Consider the following 26,594-nt stretch of genomic DNA (forward strand, 5'->3'; position numbering starts at 1 on the left):
CCAATTATTTAAGAACTAAGGAAGCACATAAAAGGGAACATGCTGTTAATAAAGTCTTTAGGATCTCATTATCGTCTTTTGCCTGCAGTCACAGTGGCAACACAGTATGGTTTCAAATCAAGAGAACTTGTGGCCTTCTGTTCTGGAGACAGCCACTGCCATCATCCCAAGACAGGACAACAGACATCTGCTGTGTTTCTGAAATTCCCAGCAAAACTGCTGCAGAGAAGCCTGCTCAGCCAGTCCACCTGATCCTGACAAAAAGCATCTAACCACTTTGCATAAAGCCCCTACTGCAGGTGGTGCAAGGGAGGTGCTGGGAGGCAGCAGCAGAGAATGACCCTGAGGAATGAGATGCTCGCAAGACAAAAAATTCCCTTTAACCGGCTGTGGTTGGAGCAGGAACCCTTTGCAGCAGTGACCACAAATGATGATGGGCACCCTAATGAGCTTAGCAAGCTCCACTCATTTTCTGAGAATTACAACACAAGCTGGCAAGTCCTTCCCAGTAAAGGATGCATTAAAACCCAACTAGACCACAGGAGACACTTTACTCCAAGGAACCTATTTCAAGCAGCTACAGAGGCTCAGTAGAGATGTTCTTCCTCAAAAGTAAGGGTGAGGCCAGCAAGAAACAGTTCGCCATTGGTAACACTTCCCTTAACAGATCTCTCTGGAGGCAATTTGAATTTTTCACTGCTGTATTTCCTGCTTAGATTTTCCTTCTCTTGCTGTACTCTGATTTAACTAAGTGCAGTCAGAGAGGAGAGAATCAACCACATTTGCTGAAGTATGTAACATAGTCATTAAAACATTAAAAGTCTTCCTCATTCTAATACAAAGCCTGAAGCAATATCCAGCCAGTAATACCTTCAAGTTAATGCTCTCCAAAACCTGCACGGTGAGGGGAAGGCAACTTTTCCCCCATACCTCTGCTCTCAGGTGACGGAAACATAACCCATGTGCCCATCAACTGCTGACTGAACCCTTAACAAAAAACAGTCTCTGTGCAGGACATGACATCTCTCACAGCCTTTTAGAAGACACAAAACTTCTGCTATTAAACTATCCCCATGATATGCAAAATAACCACAACTGTTCTAAATTACCAGAGTGGAAATACCCACAGCTGGGCTCCACTCCCACTGCCATTTGTGCAGGCACAGAATACTCAGAACAGAGACAAGAGGTAAAATGTGCTGATTTCTCCACCTGTCTCCTCATTAGCAAGCAGGAGGTTTAAAACAAACACATGGCAACTCTTCTCACCTAAAGCAAACTTCAACTGTGCACCTCATTGCCACAGGATACTGCAAAGACCCAGAAGTGCAGATGGATTTACAAATGGATTAGATATTTGTGGAAGACACGTTCACCAGCAACTACTGAAACAAGAGCATGTCCTAATCTGCTGGTCATAAGCAGCAAAGGGACCCCAGGGGAGCAACCCTGCTGCTGATGGGGATTTTTGCATGGCACTAACTGATCTGCCCTCCCACTCAAGGTCTTTTGGAAACCTAGAGGAAATAACCCCCGCACCACACACAACTAAGGTAAAGACATGCCTTTTCCCTGCTTACCCAAGAGTTAGTCCAAAGTCTCTGCTCTCTTCTGCAGCAAAGCTATAATCAAGCTCTCCCACAGATGGCCACTCAAGTGGAAGGGCTGCCTGCACATGGACAGAGCCATCCAGCCACAGCCAGTGCTGGGTGCTTCACTCTACTCCTCACACAAACCACCTCAGCCTTCAGACTCTTTCAGGCCTTCCTATGTTGGTGACACTTTACTCCCTTAACACTTGCTTTAAAAAGCTTTGCTAAAATGATTGAGTGCAAAGCCCTGCAGAAGAACACAGAAGTACAGCATCCTTACTGCCCATACTTGACCAGACATACCTGAATCACTTAGTCACACAGCTCATACTTTTAACTTTTAAAGCACCTTTTCCATTAGAATGGCTCATTAGTTTGAAGTTACACACTGAACTCATGAAAAGACAGGTTACTCATGTAAAGAGCTATGTGAAACAGCTGTGAGAAAGTCACAGGAACAGCACAATGTGGCTATGGGCTCACACATGCAGGTGACAAGCTGGAAGGCAATGGTCATCTTTTGGTTTTTAGCAGCTGTGCAGGAGCAGCTGGCTTGCTGGTTTGCAAGTCTTAGTTTTTTACTTACAGCTTATTCTCAGCACCTTTTGAAGCGCCAGAGCTGGATGGTACTTCTTATTCCACATACCACAGAGAATGCATCTCACTGGATATGATGTTTGTACCTCACTAGAACAGTTACACTGAGCAATACTCTAAATACCAGAGTTCAGCTAAAACAGTAAAAGTATAGCAAAACCTGAGTCATAACAAGGGTCCAACATCCATCCTTCTTGCAACTCTCTACGTTTAGCCCCAGCATCTGGGCCTCACACATCTCCATTCCAACTCAGAACTCCAGGAACTGCTATGAGCTGCCCTTCTGATTTTTTTTCAAAGGCATGGTGCTGTCTAAAGCTCAGGTTTGCTTTAGTTTGGACACTGAAAGCAGATACACACACCCCCTTTCAGAGCAGGCAGAGACCATGTGGAAGGTGCAACAACCACACAGTGGTTCATCCCAAAAACCAGTGCAAACCCACCTCCACAGTTAGGCATGTCTCCCTTGTCTGTCCGCCCCCCCCCCATGACCCCACAGCAATACACAGCCAGCTCAGCTAGGCTGAAAAAGCTAACCAGGGTCCCCCCCAAGCACTGTGCACCCACAGCAGCCGTGCCAAAAGGCACTTCCCCTCTCTGCAGCCCTGTGCCACAGCCCTTTTGTAGCCCATGTGTCCCAGCAAGAAGCCAAGATAAAGTCATGCAATGAGATTTTCTCAAGTTGAAGCCTGAGCATCCATCCCAGCAAGGGTCGCAGCTTACTTCTGGTGTCTCACAGCTGGTGATCCCTTCATGAAGCCAGCTTCCAGGGATTTCAAAGCAACCCCAGCATGAGGTCTCCATCCTCCTCTAGGGCTCTGCTAGGACCAGGCTGCCTTCCCCACCAAACCCACACTGCCTTCCTGCTTCTCACTGACCTGGAATTCACCTCAGTAACTGCTGCTAGCACTTTTCTAGTGTAATTTGGGAGCTACATCCCACCTGACACTGCATTAACAAGCAAATCAATTCATTGAGATTCCCTTGTCAAAAGGCATCCTTTCACACACATCTCCATGGCATGTATTCAAATAGTAGATTGCCCTTTATATTTTACTGTCATTTGAATAATTTTATGCAGTCCTAAGGATTTCCATATTTTCCAAGTAATTCTTTTCCTGGACAATAGCAAAAGGCTCGGAGCACTGTGATAACAGTTGCTCACATTAACCTGCATCCTTTCCAAAGACAGTATCTCAATTATCTGCACTGGAAACTCTGCCACATCTGCTGACCAAAATGCCACGTTTGGTGACCCCTTAGCAACAAGGACTGGATTGGGAAACTGTTCCCAGAGCTGTGCTCCAACATTAAACCAGCCCCTGCTTCCACCTGAAATGTATCTATTTTGTTTTGCCTGTGACACTCAAGGCATCAGAAATAACAAGCTCCTCTGGGAGAAGCGAAACCTGGAAAGAAGCCACCAACTTCATCAATCCCTCCCCAGGCTCCAGAGGGAATGTCTCCCTGACACGTGCAACACATGTTAATCCTCCACAGTGGGAGGAGGACACACCACTTGGACACTAGCACAAAACTACACTGCTTATTGTGAAACACAGCTCTTTGGGGGAAAAAAATGGATATAAGAAAGAAGGTCTCACTCCATACCATCCACCAAAGCAGAAGACAACTGATTCCTTAATCAGACCAGCAAAGGGCAGTTTCAATCCCAGGAAAAGCAAAACCCAGGCCTTCCTCCATGTCACCCAAACTGTACCATTCTTAGCCCTCTTCTTCCTAAGGCTCTGTGCCACTGCACTCATTGATACAGGGTATCTGGCAGTGGCGAGTCTGAGGACAGCCCACCCTGAAGAAGCAGGCAAGGCCTGGACCCTGGTAAGACCATCTCCTCCTCTTCCTCCCCTCCTCACCATCCTCAGAGCTGTTTTCCCTAATGATCTCCCACATCCATTGCCCAATATGTACGGAGAGAGACTGGGCAAAACACACGTGGGCTGGCCAAAGCTGTGCAGTAAATTCTGCTTAGTACACAGTTATCAACTCCACATCAACACATACTCCACAAAACACACAGGTTCAGGGTAGCCAGCAAATCCCAATGCCCCTAAGAAGTGCCAAAGTCAAAACATCCCATTCCCAAGTGAAAATTGGAAGCTCTGCTATAGCTGCCTGACGCTTTTGCAAACCAAACCTCCAAACCATAGGAGCTGCTGCCAGCTTGGAGTTGAAGCAGCAGTTTCATTTCCGCGCCGCGCCGTGCCTGCGCAGTGCTCACAGTGCCCTCTATGCAAAGAGCGACTGCCGAAGCCCAAGCCGCGAACAACTTCCTTTACTCAAACAGCTCCTGAAGCAACACTTCTGGAACACCCAAAGGAGTGAACCTATTCCAGCCTGGGGAGAAATGAGAAACCCCAATTTGCTCTCTTGCTAGTTTATACACATCTTGACCTCATCGGGCCTGTCTGCACAGCTGGGAACTTGGGAAAGCAACCACTGGCTTTATTTTAGCACTAAGCAAATAAAACACTGTTGGGGTTTTTTGCCATTGAAAGAGCTGGGTTCGTTCAGCCTGGAGAAGAGAAGGCTCCGGGGAGACCTTAGAGCAGCTCCAGTGCCTAAAGGGGCTACAAGAAACCTGGAGAGGGGCTTTGGACAAGGGCCTATAGGGAGAGATCAAGGGGGAATGGCTTTAACCTGCCAGAGGGGAAACTTATATTAGATAACAGGAAGAAATTCTTCCCTGTGAGGGTGCTGAGGCGCTGGCACAGGGTGCCCAGAGAAGCTGTGGCTGCCCCATCCCTGGCACTGTTCAAGGCCAGGTTGGACACAGGGGCTTGGAGCAAGCTGCTCTAGCGGAAGGTGTTCCTGCCCATAGCAGGTGTTGGAACTGGATGAGCTGTAAGATCCCTTCCAACCCAAACCAGGCTGAGATTCTACGATTTTCTTAATACTTTGCTTCTAGGAGCTGAAAAATTCTGAGCAATCTTTTGTCTTGATGAATGGGCATTTCCAAAAGCAAGCACTGCACTTTCATACTGAATCCTGAGACAGCAGTTAACACTGGGTCAAAGGAGGCCTCATGGGCAGGTACGTGATGTGCCGAGTTAACGAACTCACAGGTTTCGGTTTGAGTTTTGACCCATCTTCACTTGGAACAAACACGCACACAAACTGAAAATTACAATTAATAGAAGATGTGTGGCAAAGTCATGGTGCATATGGAGAAAAAACCCCACTCTACTGATGAACTGTATCTATTTAGAGGACTCCAGGAAAGGCAACAGCCAGCAGAAATTTGAATAAGCACTCGTCTGTTCAGTGCTCTGTGTCAGACACAGACACATATAGAACACAGTGGCTGCTCCATCTCCTTCAGAATCAGCCCCAGAAACTAATGCTGTGCTGGTGCCTGCCAGCACAATATGTTAACAGCAATTATTTTCTCATATTTCTACTGATTACCTAACACACTGGCACACTTTCTCAGTGTCACTGCACGTTGCAACACACGCTGCCATCCAGTAACTTGTCTGTATCCCCTTGGTCACTTTTCACAACCATCAGATGTGAAATGCAACCAGAATGATAATGGGTTGGAGAAACTGTGAGGGAAATGTGTCGCTTCAATGTGAGGCTTCACAGGCTGTATTTAGGCCATCTGAACATTCAATATCATCACTGCTAAAACCTGAGTGTTGAAAAGAATAGGAAGAACTCTGGAAGTAGCAAAGGGAAGATGCCCAGGGCTCTTTAACTGCAAATGGTGCAGAGCTCAGACTTGCAAATATTATTCTGCCATAAGCTATATGCTACGGTTAAACACTGTAATTTGGAGCCAAGTTTCCAGTGCAGCAGAGCATCTATAGATTACATAAGCACAAAATAAGCAGTGCTCTACCTATTAGCAAGCAATGCACTGATACATATCCCCTCCACCAGGAACAGAAAATGTACAGAAAGTCACTGGTGGCAAAACAGAGAATGAACTGAGACAGTGGCAAGGGTATAATCAGCAACAGTGATTTATAAAATGGAATGGCAATGTCATTTGTATTAGGTATGCAAAATGTGAAAGCCTCAAAGTCTTGGCCTGCTATGAAAGAGTGAAAGAACCACTCAGCCTCCCAACCACAGCCTGCTTTCTACTTTTTCAGTTACACTCCAGAGCATCTCACCATTTCTAACTCTGTTATCAACTACAGACATGTTCTCTCATTCTACAAAAGCTGTTGGGTATCCAAAAAACCCAAACCATAAACAGTCAAGTATTTCTCCATTTAGTTTCCCCTCCATTCCCATGAGTAAACACATACAGGGCATCACCACGAACATGCAATTCTGCTCTGAGAAAGTGACTTTAAAAAACAATTCTGGGTTTGTTTCCACTCACAACTTCCTCTATTGAACACGTTTGGCTGCCCAAGCCCTCTGCTCTGCTGACCATCACCTCTGCAAGCACTCTAAGAATCAAACTAGAGCCAAATACAGCAAGTCTAAAGTGAAAACACAACTTAGGGAACGAGACTTCTCTGCTTCATATAAATTTGTGTAGAGGCAGCAGGCTGTTAGTGGAAACTGGATCAGATGTTCAAGAAAGCAGTCCCTGCCTGTGGTCTTCTAGTGTTAGCTCTGAAATAAAGGTAAAATACTGTGTATTTCCACTGCTTCGGGAACCAGCACATCCTTATCTTGGCCAGGCTATATGTGAACTGACTCTCAGCCCTGAGCACCTCTGGGAGAATGTAGCCCTGCCTCAGCATGCTCCTTCCTCTGGTCACAGAGGCTGAACCAATCTATGAGCTCTTAGAAGGGTCCAGTGTCATGTCACATTTGCATCCCCTTCGAGGGATCTGTGTGCTGCCTTTTTCCCAACTTCAATACTTAAACTCTGCAAGATCCCCTCAAGTCCCTGTGGCTTCTCACTGCTGCTGTGCATGGGTCAGGGAGAGCAGAACTGAAGCCACAGTTTAAGCAGCTTGCTCTCATTTTCATTTCACAGGTTTAGTGTGGCTGGTGGAACTCACATGTCAAACCACAGCAGTCATCCCAATCTTTGCTGCCTGGGCATTGGCTGGCTGCATTTCTGGAAAGTCATGGTCATAACATACACCTATTTTTTGAGTTTCCATTAGGAACAGGTTCTGTCAGGCATGATGGCATTCACAGGAGCTCAGGAGGCAGGAAAATGTGAGAAAGTGTTTATGAGACTGGGCATAAATCACAACTCTCAGGGTTTTCTCCCCTCCTTCATTTAAAAACACAGCCAGAGCAGCCATTCCCCACATGTATGCCCCCCCATCTCCCTCCAGACACGATGGATCCCACTCTAGCTGTAAATTGGATCCCAGGTGTACCCATGTATACTATACATACATAACAGCTACTTATGGGCATAAAGGCTCATGCACAGTTACTGTGGAAACGAAGGTATCACATTTCCTGGCTCTTAAGACTCTACCTTAGCTATCTTGGCATGCATTTACCTTGAGTAAATCACTTCTGCACTCTCCAACCTAGAAACATCCCTTACGAGAGTGCATTTGGGTTCATCTTTAGGAGGCTCCACCCACTACCAACCAAGAACACAGGACTGCCTCCAACCCCACACAAGCTAGGGTACAGGAGGAAAGCATCCTTCTGTAGACAGAGACTGATTTGCTCCTGCGCAACACAGCTCCAAGGGGCATCAACCACTCCTGGGGTGACCACTGCAGATACTGCTGGCAGAGAAACTCCCCTGCAGCTCCTCTTACCGCCTGGACAGCATCAGGTCACTGCTTTCTCTCCTGACAGCTAAAGGTTGAACTTGGCTCTGGAGGAAAGGGGAATCATTTACCAGCTACTGAAACACAGCCCAGTCTGGACAGGGATGCAGAAGTGTGGAGTGGCACAAGACACGATGCAGTGTCTTGAAGAGAATGTCATCACATCCTGCTAAGGCTCCAGAGGGACAATGTAATGACACTTGCACGTGAGTTTCTTCCACTTCTGGCCACGGCCACACAAGAACCCTAACATACTTCAATGCAAAGTTGAAATTCAGCCCAGACATAACCTCAGGGACTTCGGCAGAGCCCACTGTGGGGCTGAGCCTGACCCACCTCATCTATGTGTAAGCACAGCTTAGAAATTCCCCCATGGGTAACTGCTGCACACACACAGCTTGTCACGGGGATGCTGATGCTGTCCTGTAAGAGACACCTCAGCATCCAGCATGGCATTAAAAACATTCACAACAGCCAAGTGAGACACTGAGGTGATACTGGGCTGGTGACAGCAGTGGCTTTTGGAGGCTCTAGGGCTGCTGTGCACTGTGAGACTTCATTTGCTCCCCAAACCACCTGCTACGCACACAAACTGATATATCCATAAGCTGAAACATGAAAGGCATCATTAATATACAACAACGTGACTTGTTACAATCCTTTCACACTTCCCAGCACACACAGGCAGGGCCTCTTCCTGTAACAAACCAAGCAAAAACAAGACCTGGCTCAAATGGGATGCCAGCAAGTCAAACTGTACTTACTTAACCTTCGCACTGCTGAAACAGCAAAGATCCTGTGAAAAAGAAAGTTCTTTCCTTGTTACCTCTGAGGAACACAGGCAGGTAAGTTTGCACACTGTTACCCTCAACAATAATAATGCAGCTTCTTTCTTTCCTTGCTATCTATTGTCTTTTTGAAAAAGCCCTCTCTGCGCTTCCCTCCTGCTGGCAGGTTGTGCTGTTTGTCAGGGATCCCTTTTCTCTTTTTACATCCTACTGCCCACATCCCGATCTGTTCCTCCTCTCGACACTCATCCCTCAGCTAAGCTTAGCAGGACTTTCTCTGCAGACCATAATCACTGCTCCAATTATGGGTGTTAGGTGTTGCAGGCAGAGATGCACAGCCCTTCCTCTCCCACACCCAAAATCCCTGCCAAACTCTGGCTTAGGAGTATCAGACCGGATCTTGAAATCAAACTCAGGGTCTTGCATGATAAATCAGAGCAATTGCAGGGGCTTGGCTGTACCTCCTTTACCTATGGCAAGTGTGAGGTGACTGAAGGTTTGACAGCACTTCACCTATAGTACAAACGTTACCGTATTAACAATCACTGACAAAAATTATGCTTGTTTTGATAGGAAACTGAAGTAAGTCCTTGAAAAGCACCTACTGTCCCATGGAAAAATCTCCCTACAACTTTGCTGGCATCCTTCAGAATCCTGAGGTTTTCCCAGCTGGAGCACCCGCCCAAAGAGAGCTGGCCTGGGGCTGCTCCAAGCCCTGAACAGCCAAACATGAAGTAAATAAGAAGGTCGATCTCTCTGCCCTTTATTGCTTCCGTCTGATACTGTATGAGCCCTCCCTGCACTAATACATCACCTCTGCTCCACTCCCCACGCTACACAGTCACTGGAAGTATTCGGATCTGCCTTCCCTCTGTTTTGCTGGAGGATTCTCTGAAGGACTGAAAGTTGAATAGTGGTACCACAATAGGCTGAAGTCGGAGGTTCAGCTTTCCAGCCCTCAGACTCAATGCCCCTCTCTAACTCAGTTGGAAAGCTGCAGCTCAAATTTCAGCCTATGTTAAGTCACTGTTCAGCTCTGCTCGTCCAGCAAAAGAGAAGGAAGCCAGAAAAGCTTTTTTTCTAAAGCAAAAAACAGGGAGAGGGGGGGAGAAGGGTGGAGGAAGGAAGCAAAACACATGGAGATGGTTTTTTGTGCATCAGAAGGAGCAATGAAAGGCACAGCCAACTTTTCAAACATGTCAGCATAGTTCAGTGTGACTTGTAACCAAGAGAAGGTTGAATAAAGAGTTCCAACAACAAACATCACGCTTTTCTGTGGGGAGGAGACAGCAGTGACCTGCCTGGAGACCCTGCTATCACCTTGCTGACTTTTGCAGAGGATCGAGGCATTTGCATCATTTTGTATCACAGAACCATTAATGTGAGCTTTTGACACCAGCATCTCATTAAGGGGAGACAAAAACTGGACATGGGCTTCAATGTGATCTTGCTGCTGCCCCACACTGCAATCTACAAATGTAACAGCCCAATCAGTCCCCCAGTGCTGATGGAAAGTGCCTGACCCGACACACCATCCTAAACATGCTTAGTATTGGCTTGCATGAGAGTAAAGGACAGCAGAGAGAAACCCAGAGTGACAAGGAGATGGGAGATGCCTTCCTCACTTGTTTTAGGCAAACTAAGATATTCCTCTGAAGCCTGCCAGCCTGAGCTCAAGGAATCAAAACTCCATTCCTAATTAACACATCATCAGGTCCCACCAGCCAGGGACTTGCCTCCCAGGAGGAGATCCTGGGCCAGCCTCGATGATGAATGAGACCTCAAGCAGCTGAATTGTTTCAAAGGCTAAACTGGCAACTGCAAGGACAAGCAGGCTTGGAAAGGCATGTAGAAACAACTAAATAAGCACTACAGTTACTGGGGTTTTGCTGTCTTTAGCTCCAAGCCCTGCACTCTGTTTCTGCTGCAGCACTTTCCCTTCAGCTAAGCACTCTGTAAAGCCCATAGCTACAGGAGCAGCTCCTCCTCTCCTGAAATGCAGCCACTTCTCCAGTGAAAACCTCACCACTGCAGACCACTGGAGGGAAACCCATTCTGCCAGCTTAAACCCAGCAAAACTTGTATGAGTAAATTCAATTGATTTGCCCCACTCGGGTCATTTATGTAAGACCAGTCCGCTCGGATGGTTGAGGTCCCCTTACTGCAGAGTTCCTGCACACGAGGTACAGCAGCTCTGTTTCCCTGCATGACTATTATAAACACTGAGAAGAAACAGCCTGGCATCTGCAAAGATCTGTATTTTGACTGTTCTTTGACACAGCAGAATAGCACTGACAGGTCTACTGCAGAGATACATTTGTTTCATCCTGAACAGACACCCCGTGCAACGTAATTTCTCTCTGCTGGCAGCTTTCCACACTGTTAAAGCTCTAGCTGTCCCTTCAGCCCCAAATGCCCCAGCAGAGGCAGCAAGTTCTGCTCTATTATTGGAATACTTCGTGGAGCACATCCCCCAACAAGCCAGCTACCTCCCCCTTTCAACTGAGCTAAGTATTAAAACCCAGCAACTGTCTCCCATTCAAACCAGACAGCATAAATAGCTGGAGAGCTATCAAATGAAGTACACATTCAATACTTCGCTGTAACATGAAAGCCCCGTTTAGCAAGTGGGTGCACACTTACACACCCGTGCTCAGGGACCAAAGCAATGGCAGAAAGTGCTCCATTAACTCTAGTGGCTTAAGCGTCTGTCGACACTCAGGACATTCACACAACACAAGCACTGGCCAAAGTTCTGTGGCTTGGGCAGTCCTTGAACTCTCCCGGAGCTATAAATTGCAGCAGGCTGCTATCAGGAACAAGGGAAGCTGGAGACTGGCAAGCTGATTAAGACCATCACTTGGTGTCACTCATTTCCAGCTGCCTTCAGACAAAGGCTCCAGAAACCTTACGCTCTAACAACACCTACAGTGCAATTCCCAGCCCTCCAGCTCTAGGGATACAGATGGAGCTTCAGAACTCAGCTCAGCTCACTTACCTCGTCCATTTTTTCCAACGTTGGAGTCTGGTCACCAGGCACCATTTCTTTAGCCTCTGAAGTCTCAAGTTTGGAGGTCCTGCTCAGCTGATCAATGGGAGTCATGCTGGCCTCCGATGTCCCGCGGGAGTTCTGACTCAACGAAGCTGTCCCAGGGATAGGCTCGTCGTCATCAGAGTCAGGTAATGGTGTGGGGCTGATGTCCTCCAGGCCTGTGCTGGAAGGGCGCGAGGAAGGTGTCTGACCTCTGTAACCGGGCTGGGAGTTTGAACCGTACATTGGGATGGGAGAGAGCTGGGAAGAAGAGGAGGAAATGGGGCTGCCTTCCATTCGGATCTCGTTATCCGAGTCATGCTCATTCAGAAAGGGTAACTTTGTTCTTTGCTCTTTTAAGAGCATCTCAATCCTTGAGTCTAAACTGTTATGCTGCATTTCAGACTCCATGGTGGGGGTGCCAGGGGTCTCGCTTCTCTCTGGGGTCTGAGAGAAGGATGCTGCGCTCGGTTCAGGAGCAGAGTTCGATTCGGGCAAGGGTGGAGGAGGCTCCTCCTGTTTCTCCTTCACTGGGACAAAATCGATGTTAGGGGCAGCGCTGCTTTCCACAACCATCTCAGTCGGAGGTGGCGCAGGTCTTCGATACTCTGCTTCCCTGGAAGTTTGGGGAAACGGCTGCTCATCAGCTTGGGGAAATACAGCTGGTGCTTGGTAGGGAGAGAAGGCAGATTTGTAGCTTGAAGAACTAGAGTGGCTCAGGGGAGGAGTGTGAGAGAACTGAACTGGCTCTGGCTGATGGGACTTGTAAGTACTAAACTGATGCTCCGTCCCTCGGAAAACACCCACCGAGTTATGGACATAGTGATGTCCCGGCCGACGGTTGTAGGCATCTGTAAATTTAGTTTCATGTCTCCTGGGTTTGTACCCACTGTCTTGCCCAAAGTGGTAGACAGGCGTTGTCTGACGACTAGAATAGGTGGAGTCCTGGGAAAACGGCGTCCCTAACCGTGGGGTGTGAGGTGTTCCTTGGGACTGAGGGGTAAACTGGCTGTAGGAGTTTGGGGTGTCTTGCCGACAGCTGGAATAGGCTGTGTCATGGGAAAACGGGGTGCTGCTGTTGGGGGTGACAGAGGATCCCGCAGAGGACAGGTTACTGTCTTTCAGGCGCTTCAGGGAATCCGTCAACTACAAAAGCAGAAGAGAGAAAAGCACCTAAACACACGCTTTTTAAAAGGTATTTGTCTAATCCATTTGGTTTTCAAAGGGGTTGAGCACACAGGAGTCCGCACTAATTTCCATGGCAAAACAAAATAGGTTACACCATCCATCAATATTATCCATTACTGGATTCGAAAGGCAAGCAAAGAAGAACTTGTCTGTAAGAGGAGGAAGAAGAAAGCAGATACAACAGTATTCCTTATGAGCTATAGCCAAGAGCATCAGGTGAACAGGAGACTTGCACAATGCTTTCAGCTAAACGTTTCATTTTCAGTTCTGTAAGGCTTGTCTAAATTGCAAATAGGAAAGTCAGAAAATTCTGAGCTATGAAATTATCAATTTATCTTTTTTAATGTGAACAAATCAAACCCTACAAACCAGCAAACTGCAACCAAATCTATGCTGCAGGGCTTTGTGCTGGTCCAGCTGAGGGAGCTGAGCCACAGACCTCTCTACCGAACATTCATCTCTAAGAAGAAGGGAGAAGGTTACAGGTATAAAAGGCACAGAAAGTTCTCTACAGCCAGAAATTACCTTTTTAAACCCCTTCCCAAAGACAAATGCTGAAGTAGAGCCCTACTGACCATGGCATTTGAAATTGAAACCCTACAAGGCTACAGAACAGCCAAGTTACTGCTCTGCAACTCACTTTGTAGGCACATTCAGGGGGTTTCTAAGAGGAGCCTAGCTCCAACTCAAGACTCTGCTGAGTCATAACGGTGCCATTCTAATGATCAGCACCACAATGTTCTACAATGCAAAACAAGAGCTCAGTGAGAATCCACCTGGTAGCAAAAAGCAGGACTGAGCTCCAAATCCCCAAAAGGACAGTGAACTGGTGAGACTACATGCTGGCTGCTCCTCTCCCAGAGCACAGCTGGGTGGAGACACCCTTAAAACTATCTGCTTGTAATACCTCCAAAGCTGAGCTCTCTCCCCTGCCTGCTTCACTCACCACATCTCACCCACTCAATAGTCTGGACTTGCTCTTGGTGTGACCCCCTCGAGACCAAGACCACATGGACATCAGGGAAGTTTCTTAGTTTCTTCCTCAACTGTTCTAAAACCCACAGAAAGGGTCAAGAACCAGCCACGTGCTTCCTGACAGAATCCACATCTCTGCACCTTTGGTGTAGATATGATGGGGATTGTTTTTCAGTGGGGTTTGGATATAGTCTGCAGGCAGGGATTGTGGCTCATAGAACTGTCAGGTCTTTGTTGCTCTGTATGAGGGAGAAAGCAGATGTCAGGAGTATTTTACTAAACTACAATAGCAAACAAGTTCGTTGGCAGATTCTAGTGACAAGAACATGCTGCAAACAGTTAAAAGTTCCCCGCAAAGCAATAAATTTTGATGGTAATTGGAAAAAAAATCAATTCAGGATAATGATATAATACATGAACACAAGATCTAGAGAAACAATCTTAAAGACAATTACAGCAGGGGCTGCTTTGGGGGATACCATCAATTTTTGCTGTTAACCCTGAAAAAAAGGAGTAAGCAACGCTGTGCATTTTCATTTGAGACGTGCAACCAGCAGAAATGAAAAGCCAGGCCCTGTTCATAGCAGGGCGCCCAGGAAAATCATTACTTGACTGGCTCCTGCCTTTAAAAACACCTTGCTAGGAGGTAAGGAGGGATCAGCCTCTTTATGATTCTCTTAAAAGGATACTGGTGTTTTGCCTTGCTGCTGGTGGAGTAGTTGGTGGGAGAAGAGAATTTTATTGTTTTTCAGATCAATGGGATTTTCACATTCAATGTGCAGCTCTTCCCTGTCCTGAAAACATCTGATCAGGGAATTAATGAAATTCTGGCATTTTAAAAACTCCTAAGAATGCAGAGAATTAGAAAGAAGGGAGAAAAAAGGGGAAATCTCTGCCAAATCTCTTTCAAATTTGATGCCTTAAAGTGAATTCCTAAGCCACAATCAGGAGCCAACGTACACTCAGACAAGCCAAGAACGCTAACAACTCCACACAAACAGGCTTCACTTCCCCTTCGCCCTCTCATCCCGATGGATTTTGCAAGGGAGCAGGTAACTGTAAATGCCATTTAGAGAATCATACCCTAGATACCAAGGGACCCCTGGAAGCCCTCAGGAATTCCATCCACTGCTTTTATTAGCAACTGATTCCAGTGACTAATTAAGAGTCTGGAAAATTGATGCCACTATTCAAGAGCAGACACATTCTATCATTCAGCCTTTAAGCAAGGCTGAAGAATGTACGGGCTAAGGATTACACACTGCAGATACTTGGCCAAATGTACCACTGTAAATCATTCCCCCTGACTTCAAGGGAATAACCTCATCTCAGGGACAGACCCGATCCAGTCATAACTGCAGGAATTTCTAATGTTAATAGGGCACATACTGTCAGCTCTATAAGCATTTTTCACTCAAAGACAAAAAGCACTTACCATGCTATGCAGACACCAGCATACAGATTAGCCACATGCACTGCATTCACAGAGTTACATTTGCTATGGCAATTAGAAGCAAGTTATATTTAAAGTTAATTAGTAACATCCACTGAAACTATGGCAAGACAAAAAAAAAAAAAAAAACAAAGAGAAGCTAAATTAAAAGTGTCAAAATGCTCACATTAACAATGCAAGGTTGGAATTTTCTAGAAAGTTATTCTGAAATCCAAACTAGCAGACATACCTGGAGAGTCTCATTCACAGTTGGCGACACGTCCTGTTCGGTGCCCACAGGGAGGGTCTGAGGAGTGTAAAGACCATTAACGAGCAGTTCATAGAACCTCATGCGGGTTTCACCTGTGCAGGCCACAATGAAGAGTTGATTATAATCAGAAATAACACAGCCCAAGCAAAAAGATTCTTGACACCCCTAAGACCCTGCTACCACTCCCAGCCCACTGCATCCATGCAACAGAGGAGCAGGTATCACCTCTGAGGCTTGCAGGGATCAGTTTTAAACGATCTGCTGGGCAAGTGAAGTCAGACACTCCCTTTCCCAGCCAAGGCAAGGAGGTTTCTAAATCCCTTTTCCTCTTCTCAGCCCGCTTGGCAGCTCTGCTCTTTACCATGCTTTCTGGAGAGCAGCAGTTTCCCTCTTCTCCAAAGTGCCAAGCAAATAGCTTGCAGATTTGAGAAGTGAAACTCTCACTCAAGGGACAAGGCTCTGCCAACACCCAGAGCCACTTCAGAAAGCTCTCCCAACACACCTTGCTAGTAGAAACTGGCTGTTACTAATGCAAACACAATGCTTGGGAATGCCAAGGACAAAACCGTTAATGCTGCTCTCCCAGAAAGACACCAACTAATCCTTTCTTCTTTTTCCCCTAGTTTAAGGTGTGCTCGGCAGCATAATTCAAACGGTAAGAGCCAGAGAAGCAAACTGTCCCACATACTGTTACTGAGCATTAGCCTTTTCATTCCGAAATTCTACAAAGACCCAGTTTCTTAATATTGGATTTCTTTTATTCCCACAAAACCCCAATCCTACTGATTTTGCAGTTCTGCAAGAAATCTGTCATCAGCTTCAAAGGCAACAGAATCAGACCCTGGAAACTGTAGGAATTTTGCTCTTAAAGAATACATAGAAAAATGGAAAGATCCAGCATCTGAGCCCGGAAAATTAATTCAGGCAAGATCTGCCCTTAAACAGGACTACTTTCATGAGGAATTCCTGCAGGATCAAACCTCAAACTGCCTGTGAATCACTCTGTACAATTTCAAAGCACAGCACCCTTTAGCACAATTCTCCAGACTGGAAGAGGCTCATTTATCATTTCTCTGGAATAAATGCTGCAGATGAGGTTATTTGGGTATCAAATCTCATTTCACAAAGCCTTGAGCCACATGCTCAACTATGTAAACTGTTTTAGTTCAACTGCAAACTTTAGTCATGACAAAATGAATCTCTTCACTGCAAGATCTTGAAGAGATGCTTGAAATACTGTGCTTTAAATATTAACACACACAACCCCAACATACAACTACAGTGGCAGGGGTACGGATGTGTTAGGCTCCCTCTAAAACCTGTTTCTAGATAAACACAAAGTGATTCTTAGAAAGATATAAAGTTTCTTCCTGGATCTCCAACATAATGCAACAGAGCTACAATATCATTTTTAAGGAGGTTTATGAATGTGAAATGATTCCTGTTTCTCTAAGGACAGATAATTATTAAGTGTGTCCATTTTACAGATGAATAAACTGAGACAGAGAAGTTGCTTTAAACTAGCCTGCCTCATATGAAGAGGCCGGATTTACTACTTCCAAATTCCCAGTCCTGTCTTCTGGCCAGACAGATAAACCACCACACTGACACCAAGTATCTATTTGCTAGACTATGAAAATCAAGTTTTTAACCAACCTTTCGTTCTCCTGAAAAGCTGAATCCTAGAAAGATATGCTGAGAACTCCATCTATTTTAAGAATGCCCTAACCTGCTAATGCTATTTTAGGAATAACATTTTTACTTGATTCTGACAGATTATAGCACACTGACAGTCTTTTAGAATGAAAGAGACGCAAGTGGAAAAAAAAAAAATACATTAGAAGCATAGAGCTGGCAAGGAAAAATGCAATTCAAAACTAAGACTTCAGTGTTTTCTCCCAAGAAACAGAAGCATAAAAGCCCCTCATTTGCCTGACATGCAGCTAACTTTCCTTAACAGCTGCCTGCTCAAGGCTTGCAAAGTGGTTTATCAAGGGAGAAGTAGGAATGTTGTACAATCGGCTTGTTTAAAATGCCTCTCATTAAGATGTGCACTACTTATGAGCCTGCTTTAGCTTCTGTTATTGAATCTACAAATGGTTAATTTGTTCTTAAGGGTAATTTTTACCTTCAAAGCAAGCAGGGGAAGGAGCCAGTCTATAAAAACTAATGACACGAGAATTTCAAAGTACACAATATTACACTGCTACCATGGTTTTTCTCTAACGGTGATCAGTCATGTCAATAAACATCCTACTATACCCTCTTACTACATGTGGCACACCAAGTGTTGTGTAGGTTGTGCACTACATCACTGAAACCTTTTAATATCAGAACAAAAATACCAGCATTTTTAAGAAAATGATGTTAACAGTGTCCTCTTTGCAAGGAAGAGTGCAGCTAGTCAGTTCTGAACTAGAAATGCCATGTTTGGAGTGAAGAATTATAAGCAGTAACTGACTTACACCTCTTCATATACAGAAATTTACTAAAATTTAGGCACATTTTAGCTAAGCCTTTCACTGACAAGCTTGGAGGAAAGAGAAAAAGCCAAAGCAGTGAAATGCAGTGCTTCCAGAAACTTTATTGGGCTCCCTGGGGCTGAGGGCTGGTTACCTCCCGGATTGGGAGCTCCTATCACTTTAAGAGACAGTCTCACACTTACACACTCGCACACACTGACAAGTGCTGCGTGTGCACTCTTTTGCTGCCAGCCTCCTGTTTAATGCTAAGTATTGATGAAATGCCAGGCACGCAGAGGACAGCACCCAGCCCCGCTGCTGCCAAGAGAATCCAGACATTTAGGTCCAAGGAACCTCCAAGGTTTGGCCAAAAATCCCAAGTTTGCAAAAAGCAGGTGCCACGGGGTCCGGTAGCCCTGGGAGGTGGCTGAGCAGGGTAAGGCTGGGACATGGAGATGGGGCACACGAGAGACCTCCGAGGACAAGGGACAGGCAGGGGACGGGCAGGGGATGGGCAGGATGGCAGCATTTTGCAAATTACAGGGCTGTCTCCTAGCAACAGACAACACATTTGGCTCCACGTGACTTGCAAAGGCCCCAGGAACCAGACCCGCTCAGGGGGACAGCAGCACTCCCTTCGGACTGGTAACCACAAGACCCTCATCACCTCTCGTTTCAGGAGGGGGACGGGCAGCATCACCCCAAACCACAAACACATGAGGCTGAAATGTGGCCCCTTACCTTTTGTATCCAGCTCCACGTGGATGATGTTGCCCATGACAGAGGTGTTGTGAAGGTGCTGGACAGCCTCCCGGGCTCCTTTGACAGTGGCAAAGATCACTTTGGCAATGCCCAAGTGCTTCTTGTTTTTGGGGTTGTAGAGAATCTCCACCTCCTCCACTTCACCGTATTTCTTGCACATGTCAGTCAGGAAGTTTTCACGGATGTTGTCGTTCAGCTTGGCAAAGGTGACCTGCTTGGGGGGCACTGGCCCCACGTAGAACTCATCAATCTGGAAACAGGCACAAGGTAGGGGGCTGATACCATCAATGGGCACGGGGGAAGGGGAGGGTTAAAGTATCCTGCAAACTTTAGGGAAAGAAAACTGCCTCCAAAGGTCTGAGATGAACCCGGAGCTGAGCAGAGCCTCTGGTGCTGCAGCCATTCATTGAAACCGATGCCTTTTGGGGCTACAAATGTGTGTTTTGAGCAGTGCTGTCAGCAGAGAGCCCTCCTCCTTTGCCCCCTGCCCGAGGAGCCCCCCAAGACACAGCTCCAACACCTTGAAGTGATCTCATCAGACAGCTGCATTGATCCCTCCTTATCTTTATAAAAAAAGGATTATTGTTTAACAGTTTGCCAAATAACAATGCTAATAAGAGCATGACTGTCATTTAAATGGTCCATTAAACTACTTGGAACCGAGGCTTCACTCCCAGATAAAACAGGAATACAGAGTTAAACCCAAAAGGCAGGGCTGTACCTTGAATTTGGGGACAGACAGCTCCAGCTCCTTAGTTTTGGTCCATATTCTCCCTATTCTGGGATCCCTGACACAATCCACAGGAGCGATTCCCGAGTTCTAGGAGGAGGAGAGAAAGCACAAAACCAGCAATAGCAAGGTTTGAAACTGAAGATACAAGGAAGAAAATAAACCCCAAGGAAGCCCGGGCTGTCTCGGGGGAAGGGGAAAGCACACTCACACATACACGCACGTGTCAAATTGCAATACTGCTGGGAAATGCACACAGATTGGAAACACGGCAATAAAGCCGCAGGTTTGGGCTCCTGACAGTTGAATACACAGTGTCAGGTGGCGGTAACTTCGGTGGCTGCGCCTGTCCCCCCAAAACCCCCCTCCCATACACAAGAGCTACAGCGGGGGTTACCACGACCCGGAGAGAGCCCCTAGCCCCCCAAAACACCAGTAAGACAGAGGAAAAGGAAGGGTGAGGGGGAGCACAACACAATGGGGGAAACCCAAGACCCCCCCACTCACAGGCATGCTGAAATGTTGCCCATCGTAACGGTAGAGTTTGTGCTGTCCTTTTTTCAGAGCCGGGTCAATAATCAACTTGTAACTTCTCCAATGGTGATTTCTTTTCTCGACAGAAGTGCTGGCTTGCGTGCTGTTCTCCATTCCGTTGATCCAACCTGGCCGCGGGGGGGTGGGGGGGGTGAAGAAGGGGGAAGAGGAGAGAAAAAACATGCGGAAAAACATAAAGTTAAAAAAAAAATATTCAACAAAGACCTCTTCGTTGTCGGGTTTTTTTTTTAAACGAGCCGCCCGCTCTACACACCCAGGCAGGGAGGAAATCCACCGCGAAGCGAGCCCTAAAATGGGGGAATTGCCAGCCGGGTCCCCCCTCCACCCCAGCCAGACAAGAGGCAGAGAGGGAGGAGGAGAGAGGAGGAGGAGAGGGGGAGGAAAAAAAAAGACCCAATCTCACTTGAACTCTGCTTTTTGCCATGATCTTCAGGGTGCTTGGCTTTTTCCCCCGCCTTGATCTCTCGGAAAGACATCGCGCTCGGCGGCCGATCGTCTCCGGGCGGCGAAAGGCGAGCTCCCGTCTCACATGGGGCCGGTTACCGGCGCGGGCTGGCCGCCAGGCTCCTGCCTCCCGTTTTCGCGAGCCACCACATATTGTGTGTGCTCGCTGCTGGCGGCGGCGGCCTCCCACAATCCACCGCTGCGAGCGCCGCGAACGCCTAACCGCCCTCCGCCGCCTGCACATTCACGGCGGCCGCGCCGCGCAGCCCCCGGCCCGCGGCCGTTCCCCGCCGCCCCGCCGCCGCTGCGCACCGCCGCATGGGCCGCCGCCGGGATGGGTTGATTTTTTCCCTCTTCCCGCCCCGGGGTTAACGGCGTGCAGGGGGGCGAGTGGAATCTGCCCACTGCATTTACCTTAGCGCAAACTGTTTCTAAACAAGATGGACCTATAGGTGGGACAAGTTATTTTTTTTCTTAGGGGGAAGACTTCACCGAGCCCGGGCCGGGCGGAGCGCGCCGCCCCGCTGCGGCGGGGAGAAGGAAGCGGGGGGGTGGCGGCGGAGAGGGGGAGCGCTGCCGTTCGGCGGCACTACGGCTGGGCACAGGGGTAAAGAAGGGGGAGCAGTTTTGCTTATTAAAGGTCCGTGCCCGGCGGCAGCCAATCAGCGGGGAGCTTCCATTTTGTTTTCGGTATTAAAAGGCCGGGCGGCGCGGGTCCCCCCGCCGCTCACCGGGGCGCGGAGCACGGGCGGTGCGTGGTGCGCGGCTGCACACTCGGTCCTGCGGGGTCCGCGGCGAGCAGCCCGGGCCGGGAGCCGGGTAATTGGTTGTTGTAAAGGCAGCGGGGCGGCCGCAGCCAATGGGCTCGCAGCTTCCATGGGGCTTGAGTTATTAGACGGCGGTGTTAACGCCATCCTTCAGCAGACGGCTGAGGAGAGGCCGCGAGACCCGGCAGCCATTTTTCTGCAGTGGAGCGAAATGGCCAACTGGGCTTTTCCTTTGTTCCTAAACGGGGGATCCGCCATGTGAATGAATGCACACCGGCCACTCGCGGGGAGCGCTCGGGGTGGTGGTCATGTCTGGCACCATGCTAGAGGACTCACTGAAGAAGGATTTAAACACCACAAATCAAAAACCAAAAAAAGCTCTAAAAAAACAAATGCGGATTTTTTTTCTCTCCTCTTTCCCTTACAGTTCGGGATCCATCTTTGTCTTGTGTAACTAGGTCACGGCACACCCTATGTCAGCAGTTAGCAATTGCGAATGCCAAAATGAGAGTAAATACATTCTTGTTTTTCTCTGTTGTTGGGTTGGGGTGGGGGGTTAAGCTTTATACAGCTCTAATGCCTGAGCAATAAATTGTAGAGAGTATTTCCTATGTTAAACACTCGATTCCTGGCCATTTTTATTAACTCCTTTGGTGCTTAGAATATTTTAAGTTCTGGCATAAGACTAGTGAATTCTGGCAAACAAATTGGCGATTTCGCTATGATAAGCTTTTTTTTCTTTGTTTCCTCTTACGTTGTAAGTACCCAATCCATTCTGTCCTTGCTAAGTGTAGTTTTCATGTTAATGTTACCGAAGTGGTCCTTCTTGCTAAGCCTTCATTTGCATGTCTGATGTTCTCCGTTTGTTCATCTAAAACCAATTTATGCTTTTTTGAACTACTTTAAGCGAAATACCTAGCTAAGAGCTGCTTAAAAAGCCATTTACAGCCAGCAAACGTGAACCAGGTGTTTTCACACTTAACATGTGCAGCTGAAACCTACGAAGGGGAATATTTTTAGTGTCTGCGTGCTCTGTGGAAAAACACTGAACGTCCTTTTTATGTACAGAGTCAATCTGCCACAGGAAGGTAGATTTAAGCCTCGAGTAAAGAGTCCTCGCTGCGTATGGTCAGTCAACAGAGCTGGACAACTCTTTTCTATTGCCTTTTTCTCCTTTTTCTGATGCTAGCCCACTGCCACACACAGATCCGTAACTATCCGAACACAGGATCCGCTTTGACTTGCAAACGTACGGGACAAGTGGTGCTACAGATCATATATATTTATAGCGGTTATTTTAAAAAAGCATAACAACTTCACCTTCAGAGCTGCTTTCAACTATGGTGCGCGGGTAAGTAAACCCTTTTGCCCTTGCAGAGGAACACAGAGCCCAGGCCTGTGCAGCTAACGTTATTGTCCTGGGCGGAACGATCCTAATGGTCGTCTGTCTGAGCGCTGGCGATCTCCTTTCTCCTCAGATACATCTAAGAGCGTCTCTGAAAGGGCTATTTTCAGGGAGGGATTTCTCTTTTCTGGTCGTCCGCAGCCCTGGGGTGTTTGTTCTGGTGAATCCATTGCAGGCGTTCAATGTGGCTGTTCCAACTGAACACACAAAAACCCCAGTCAAAGTCTGCCTGCGAACAGGGAGAGGTTACTGGAGCGGGTTTTGGAGCCGGCGGAACGGCGGTGGTGGTGGTAGGGATCCCTTAACGTGTTTTATCCGTCTAATTACAGAAGCTCGACCAAGAAAAAAGGCAACAAAATGGGTGTGGGGGGGTGTTTTTTCAAGACGGTGAGTCTTAATGGCGGCTGTCTCACTAGAAAGCACGGTGAAAATCCTTCATACCGAGAGGCAGTGACTTGGAGAGAGGGGGGAAAAGAAGGAGGTCTGGAAGTAAATCCGAAATGAGGGAGTTTCCTTCCAAGTGAGGGACCTTTTGCAGCCTGAGTTTTACAGTTGGAGAGCCGTGACGCAGTTGATAATTCACAGCAGTTGTGCTTTAGTGCAGCCACCCAGCCCATGCAATGGCCTCCCCGCCGAAGTCTGGTGGGTTTATTATGTGAAAGCCTGCGGAAGCACCGTGTCCCGGGCGCCGGGAGGGGCGGCTGGCGGCGGGCAGGGCGCTCCCGGTTGCGCTCCATGTTGGGTGAGAGTAGCCGCCATCATGGCTTCTCCTTCAGCGCCGCGTTCTCCTCAGCGCTGGGGCGGCGGCGAGGCGGCTTCTCCCCCACTGCCTGGCGGCGCTTCGCGTGCCGATCACTGCAGGGAAATGGCCTTTTTTTCCCCCCCTTTTTTTCTCCCCTTTCCCTCCCCCTTCCCCTATCGCTTTGTGAGGGGATGTGGAAGGCGAAGCCGAGGAGGGAGCGGGGCGCTTGGCTGCTTTTTCTCCCCTTGGCTGCCGCGCACAACATGGCCGCGCCGGGAAGCGCCCTGCAGCAGCGAGAGGCGGCGGGGCTGGCGGCGCTCCAGCCCGGCGGGGGGGGGGGGGGGTGTGAGCTGAGCGAGAAGGACAAAGGCGGCTCACATAATGGAGGCGAAGCCCTGGGTGCCTATAAATAATGCCGCCCGCCCCTCGCCTTCCTCCCTTCCCCCAGCCGCAGCCTCCCGCTCGCTTGTGTGAATACCAAGAGATTAAAGTAGCCTAATGCAGAAGGGGGGGGGAAGAAGAATAGCAGGAACAAACAGCTCCCCCTCCAAATAAAGCCCAGGCAGCTGCGGGTGGATGGCGGGGGGGGCTCCAGGCAAATGAGGCAGCAGCGCTGGCCGCGGGAGGAGCAGGGCGGCGTCGCCATCCTCCCCGCCCGGAGCGGGCTGCGCTGCGCCCTGCTCCCCGCCGCTCGTCACATGCCTCTTTGTTGGTTTCCATCTCCTTGCCCCTCCTGGGCTTTCCCCCCCCTTCGCCATCGCTCCGCCGGGGCAGCCGCTGCCCTGCCTCCACCCGCCCGCCCGCAGCCGGGGTGGGATGGGGTGGGGTGGCCCGGCCTGCAGCGCCGAGCTCTCCCCGGGCCCGCAGCCGGTCTGGGCTGGCGCGGAGCCGGCTGCAGTGCGAGCCGCCATGGCCGCCGAGGTGTCAATGTGCCTTTTTTCCTATCTTTTTTTTTTTCCTTCTCCTTTTTGCTTTGGGTTTTTTTCCTTTTTTTTTTTTTTTTTTTTTGGAGCAGATTTTCCTGCAGCTCGCTTTGGGTGGAGGCGTGGGGGTCATTTCGGAGCTTCACAAGCCTGGCTATGCTCTATGTGAAGAGCTGCACCTCGTGCTCCACTGCAAACCCAAATTAGATGAGCTAGGAAAAGCCTGGCTTGAGCAACCACTGCAGAGGGCAGGACAGGGAGGAAAAGCAAACACTTAGAGAGAGGTGGCCTCCCCGGTCAGGCTATAGAGCAGGACCGTCCTGAGGACCCTGTGGGAGGGAGAAGGTAAGTGGCTGCTTGGCAGAGGCTGCCTGCGGGAGCGGCATGTGCGGGGCAGGGTGCACCCTGCCCGCCTGTTCCTGCGGCTCAGGACCAGCTGCTCCGTGGCTCTGTGAACCCCGTGTTGCGGTATGTGCTGTTCTCCTGCGAGGGAGCAGGGTGCTGCCGCGAAGCAGGCACCGTTTCGCAACGACGCGAGGGCTTATGTTCATCTCTCCATCTCTTGTTTCCCCCCCCACCCTCCCTTTTCGCTCCTCACCGGGTCAGGCTGTGTCGAGAACAAGCGACAAACCGTCCGCACAAACAGAACACGTTTCCATGGAAGGGAAAACAGATATATCTATGTGTTTCCGCACTGTCAGGTTGGCTTTAAAACGCTGCGGTGCTGGGAGCCATGGCGGACCCTTTGCTCCGTCCCTGCGAGGCGTGCGGTGACCGGCCAGACCGGCTGGGAACGCCTGGCCCTCGCTCCTGCCACGGCTGCAACCGCCTGCCTGGTTTACAATGGCTCCAAACAGTAATCTGCTGGTAAACTGGGATGAAGTGGTGACGTTTCTCTTAGCTAAACACCATTAAAAGGCTCCTCTGCTGTTTCTCAATAGAGGTGAAAAGCAGTTTAGCTTCCTGGAAATGGCCGAAACAGGCGACGTGTGGATCAAAGTACAGCGTGGAGATCTGTTCCTGGTTTTGCAGGGGGGTTTTGAACTGGAGCAAAACCTGGTTTCTGCAGCTTGCATCGCAGTGAGTTAAGTCAGCACGTGAAGTCATTAAAAAGCAGATTTAAACGGCGTCATCTGCTATTAACTTGCCTGGGATTTAAAACTGATGTTTAAATAGATATTTGGATATTAGTAATAAGCTGCTTTTAAACCTTAATGTTGGTTTGGTTAACCCTAAAGCAAACTAGCTTTGCCTTACGCAGGCTTTGAACCGATTCAGCCAGCCCATAATACTGTGGGAGCTCAAATAGCTTTGTCTGTACTTGCACTTCTCTGCGCATTTTCCAGGACTATGATCTTTGTCTGCAGTTAATCATTGCTCAGGACGGCCGTTCCCGATGGTAGAATCCATGAACTGCTCCGGCTGGGAGAGGTCCTGACGCCCGCGTACGTGCAGACCAGGGCCAGCAATGGCTGGGGCAGCAGGCGTCGTGCAGCGAGCGCGCCGTGCGGACCCAGTGAGTTGTGTGGGTCCTCGGCACGTCTGGAAGTGGGGTTTGTGAGTCTGAGACGACAATTTCTTTCCGTTTTTCAGTTTCTAAATGACTGTAACATTCAGCGTAGTTTAAAAGTCACCGAGGCAGTCAAGACCGGTTGCACTCTCGGAGTGGGTGGTTTCATGGCTGAACCTTGTATCTGAAAAGCTGAATGTTCTGGTACAGCGTGTTTAGATCCCAGAAAGGTCAAACCAGACTTTCATACTTGGGTTAGATTGACCCTGGTTTACTGCGTGAGACTCTTCAGAGAAAGAAAGAGATCTTTCAGGAGAAAGGGGAAGAAGCGAGGGTTTTTTCCTCTCTGAACAGCTTGCGGTGGCTCTGTGCACATTCCTGAAGCAAAGGGGTTTGTTCTCGCCCTCCCCTGCATTGTTGAGTGGAAAACTCTTTATGGTAATTATTTCATTGTTATCAATAAGAAGTGATTTAATTTCTTTGGCAGAGTGTTGCAACGAGAACAAATTAGATTGAGAGGCAAAGGGAAATCAGAAATATGCAGCTGTTCTGCCAAACAATGATTGTGACTGTTTACAGCCCTTTTAGAGTGGCTTGTACACAGAACTCTTTATAGCAAAGGTTTTCGTGTCACAATCCACTGCTTGTGCAAGGAAACTAGATTTCTAGATTATAAAGGACAAAAGAGACC

At 48.4% G+C, this 26,594-nt stretch overlaps 1 protein-coding gene and 1 long non-coding RNA gene across 2 annotated transcripts in view; one reads left to right on the forward strand and one right to left on the reverse strand.

The window, feature by feature from the left end:
• Nucleotides 1-20,890, reverse strand: part of SETD1B (SET domain containing 1B, histone lysine methyltransferase) — a 48,266-nt gene extending 27,376 nt beyond the window's left edge. Inside the window, exons 1-6 of the mRNA XM_061344599.1 lie at nucleotides 20,516-20,890; nucleotides 20,065-20,219; nucleotides 19,549-19,647; nucleotides 18,807-19,077; nucleotides 15,583-15,695; nucleotides 11,705-12,883 (exon numbers count right to left, since the gene is read on the reverse strand). Of these exons, the coding sequence (XP_061200583.1) occupies nucleotides 11,705-12,883; nucleotides 15,583-15,695; nucleotides 18,807-19,077; nucleotides 19,549-19,647; nucleotides 20,065-20,219; nucleotides 20,516-20,588 (1,890 nt within the window). The 5' untranslated portion in view covers nucleotides 20,589-20,890. The remainder of the gene's footprint in view (nucleotides 1-11,704; nucleotides 12,884-15,582; nucleotides 15,696-18,806; nucleotides 19,078-19,548; nucleotides 19,648-20,064; nucleotides 20,220-20,515) is intronic.
• Nucleotides 20,891-23,658: 2,768 nt separating this feature from the next.
• Nucleotides 23,659-26,231, forward strand: LOC133207565 (uncharacterized). Its single transcript, XR_009724077.1, has 2 exons — nucleotides 23,659-24,738; nucleotides 25,000-26,231. It is a non-coding gene; the product is annotated as an uncharacterized LOC133207565 (long non-coding RNA).
• Nucleotides 26,232-26,594: the final 363 nt, after the last annotated feature.

Source organism: Neopsephotus bourkii, unplaced genomic scaffold (genome assembly GCF_033783945.1).
Source record: "Neopsephotus bourkii isolate Nb327-2 ecotype Australia unplaced genomic scaffold, CSIRO-AGI_Nbou_v1 NB_230, whole genome shotgun sequence".
Taxonomy (NCBI): Eukaryota; Metazoa; Chordata; class Aves; order Psittaciformes; family Psittacidae; genus Neopsephotus; species Neopsephotus bourkii.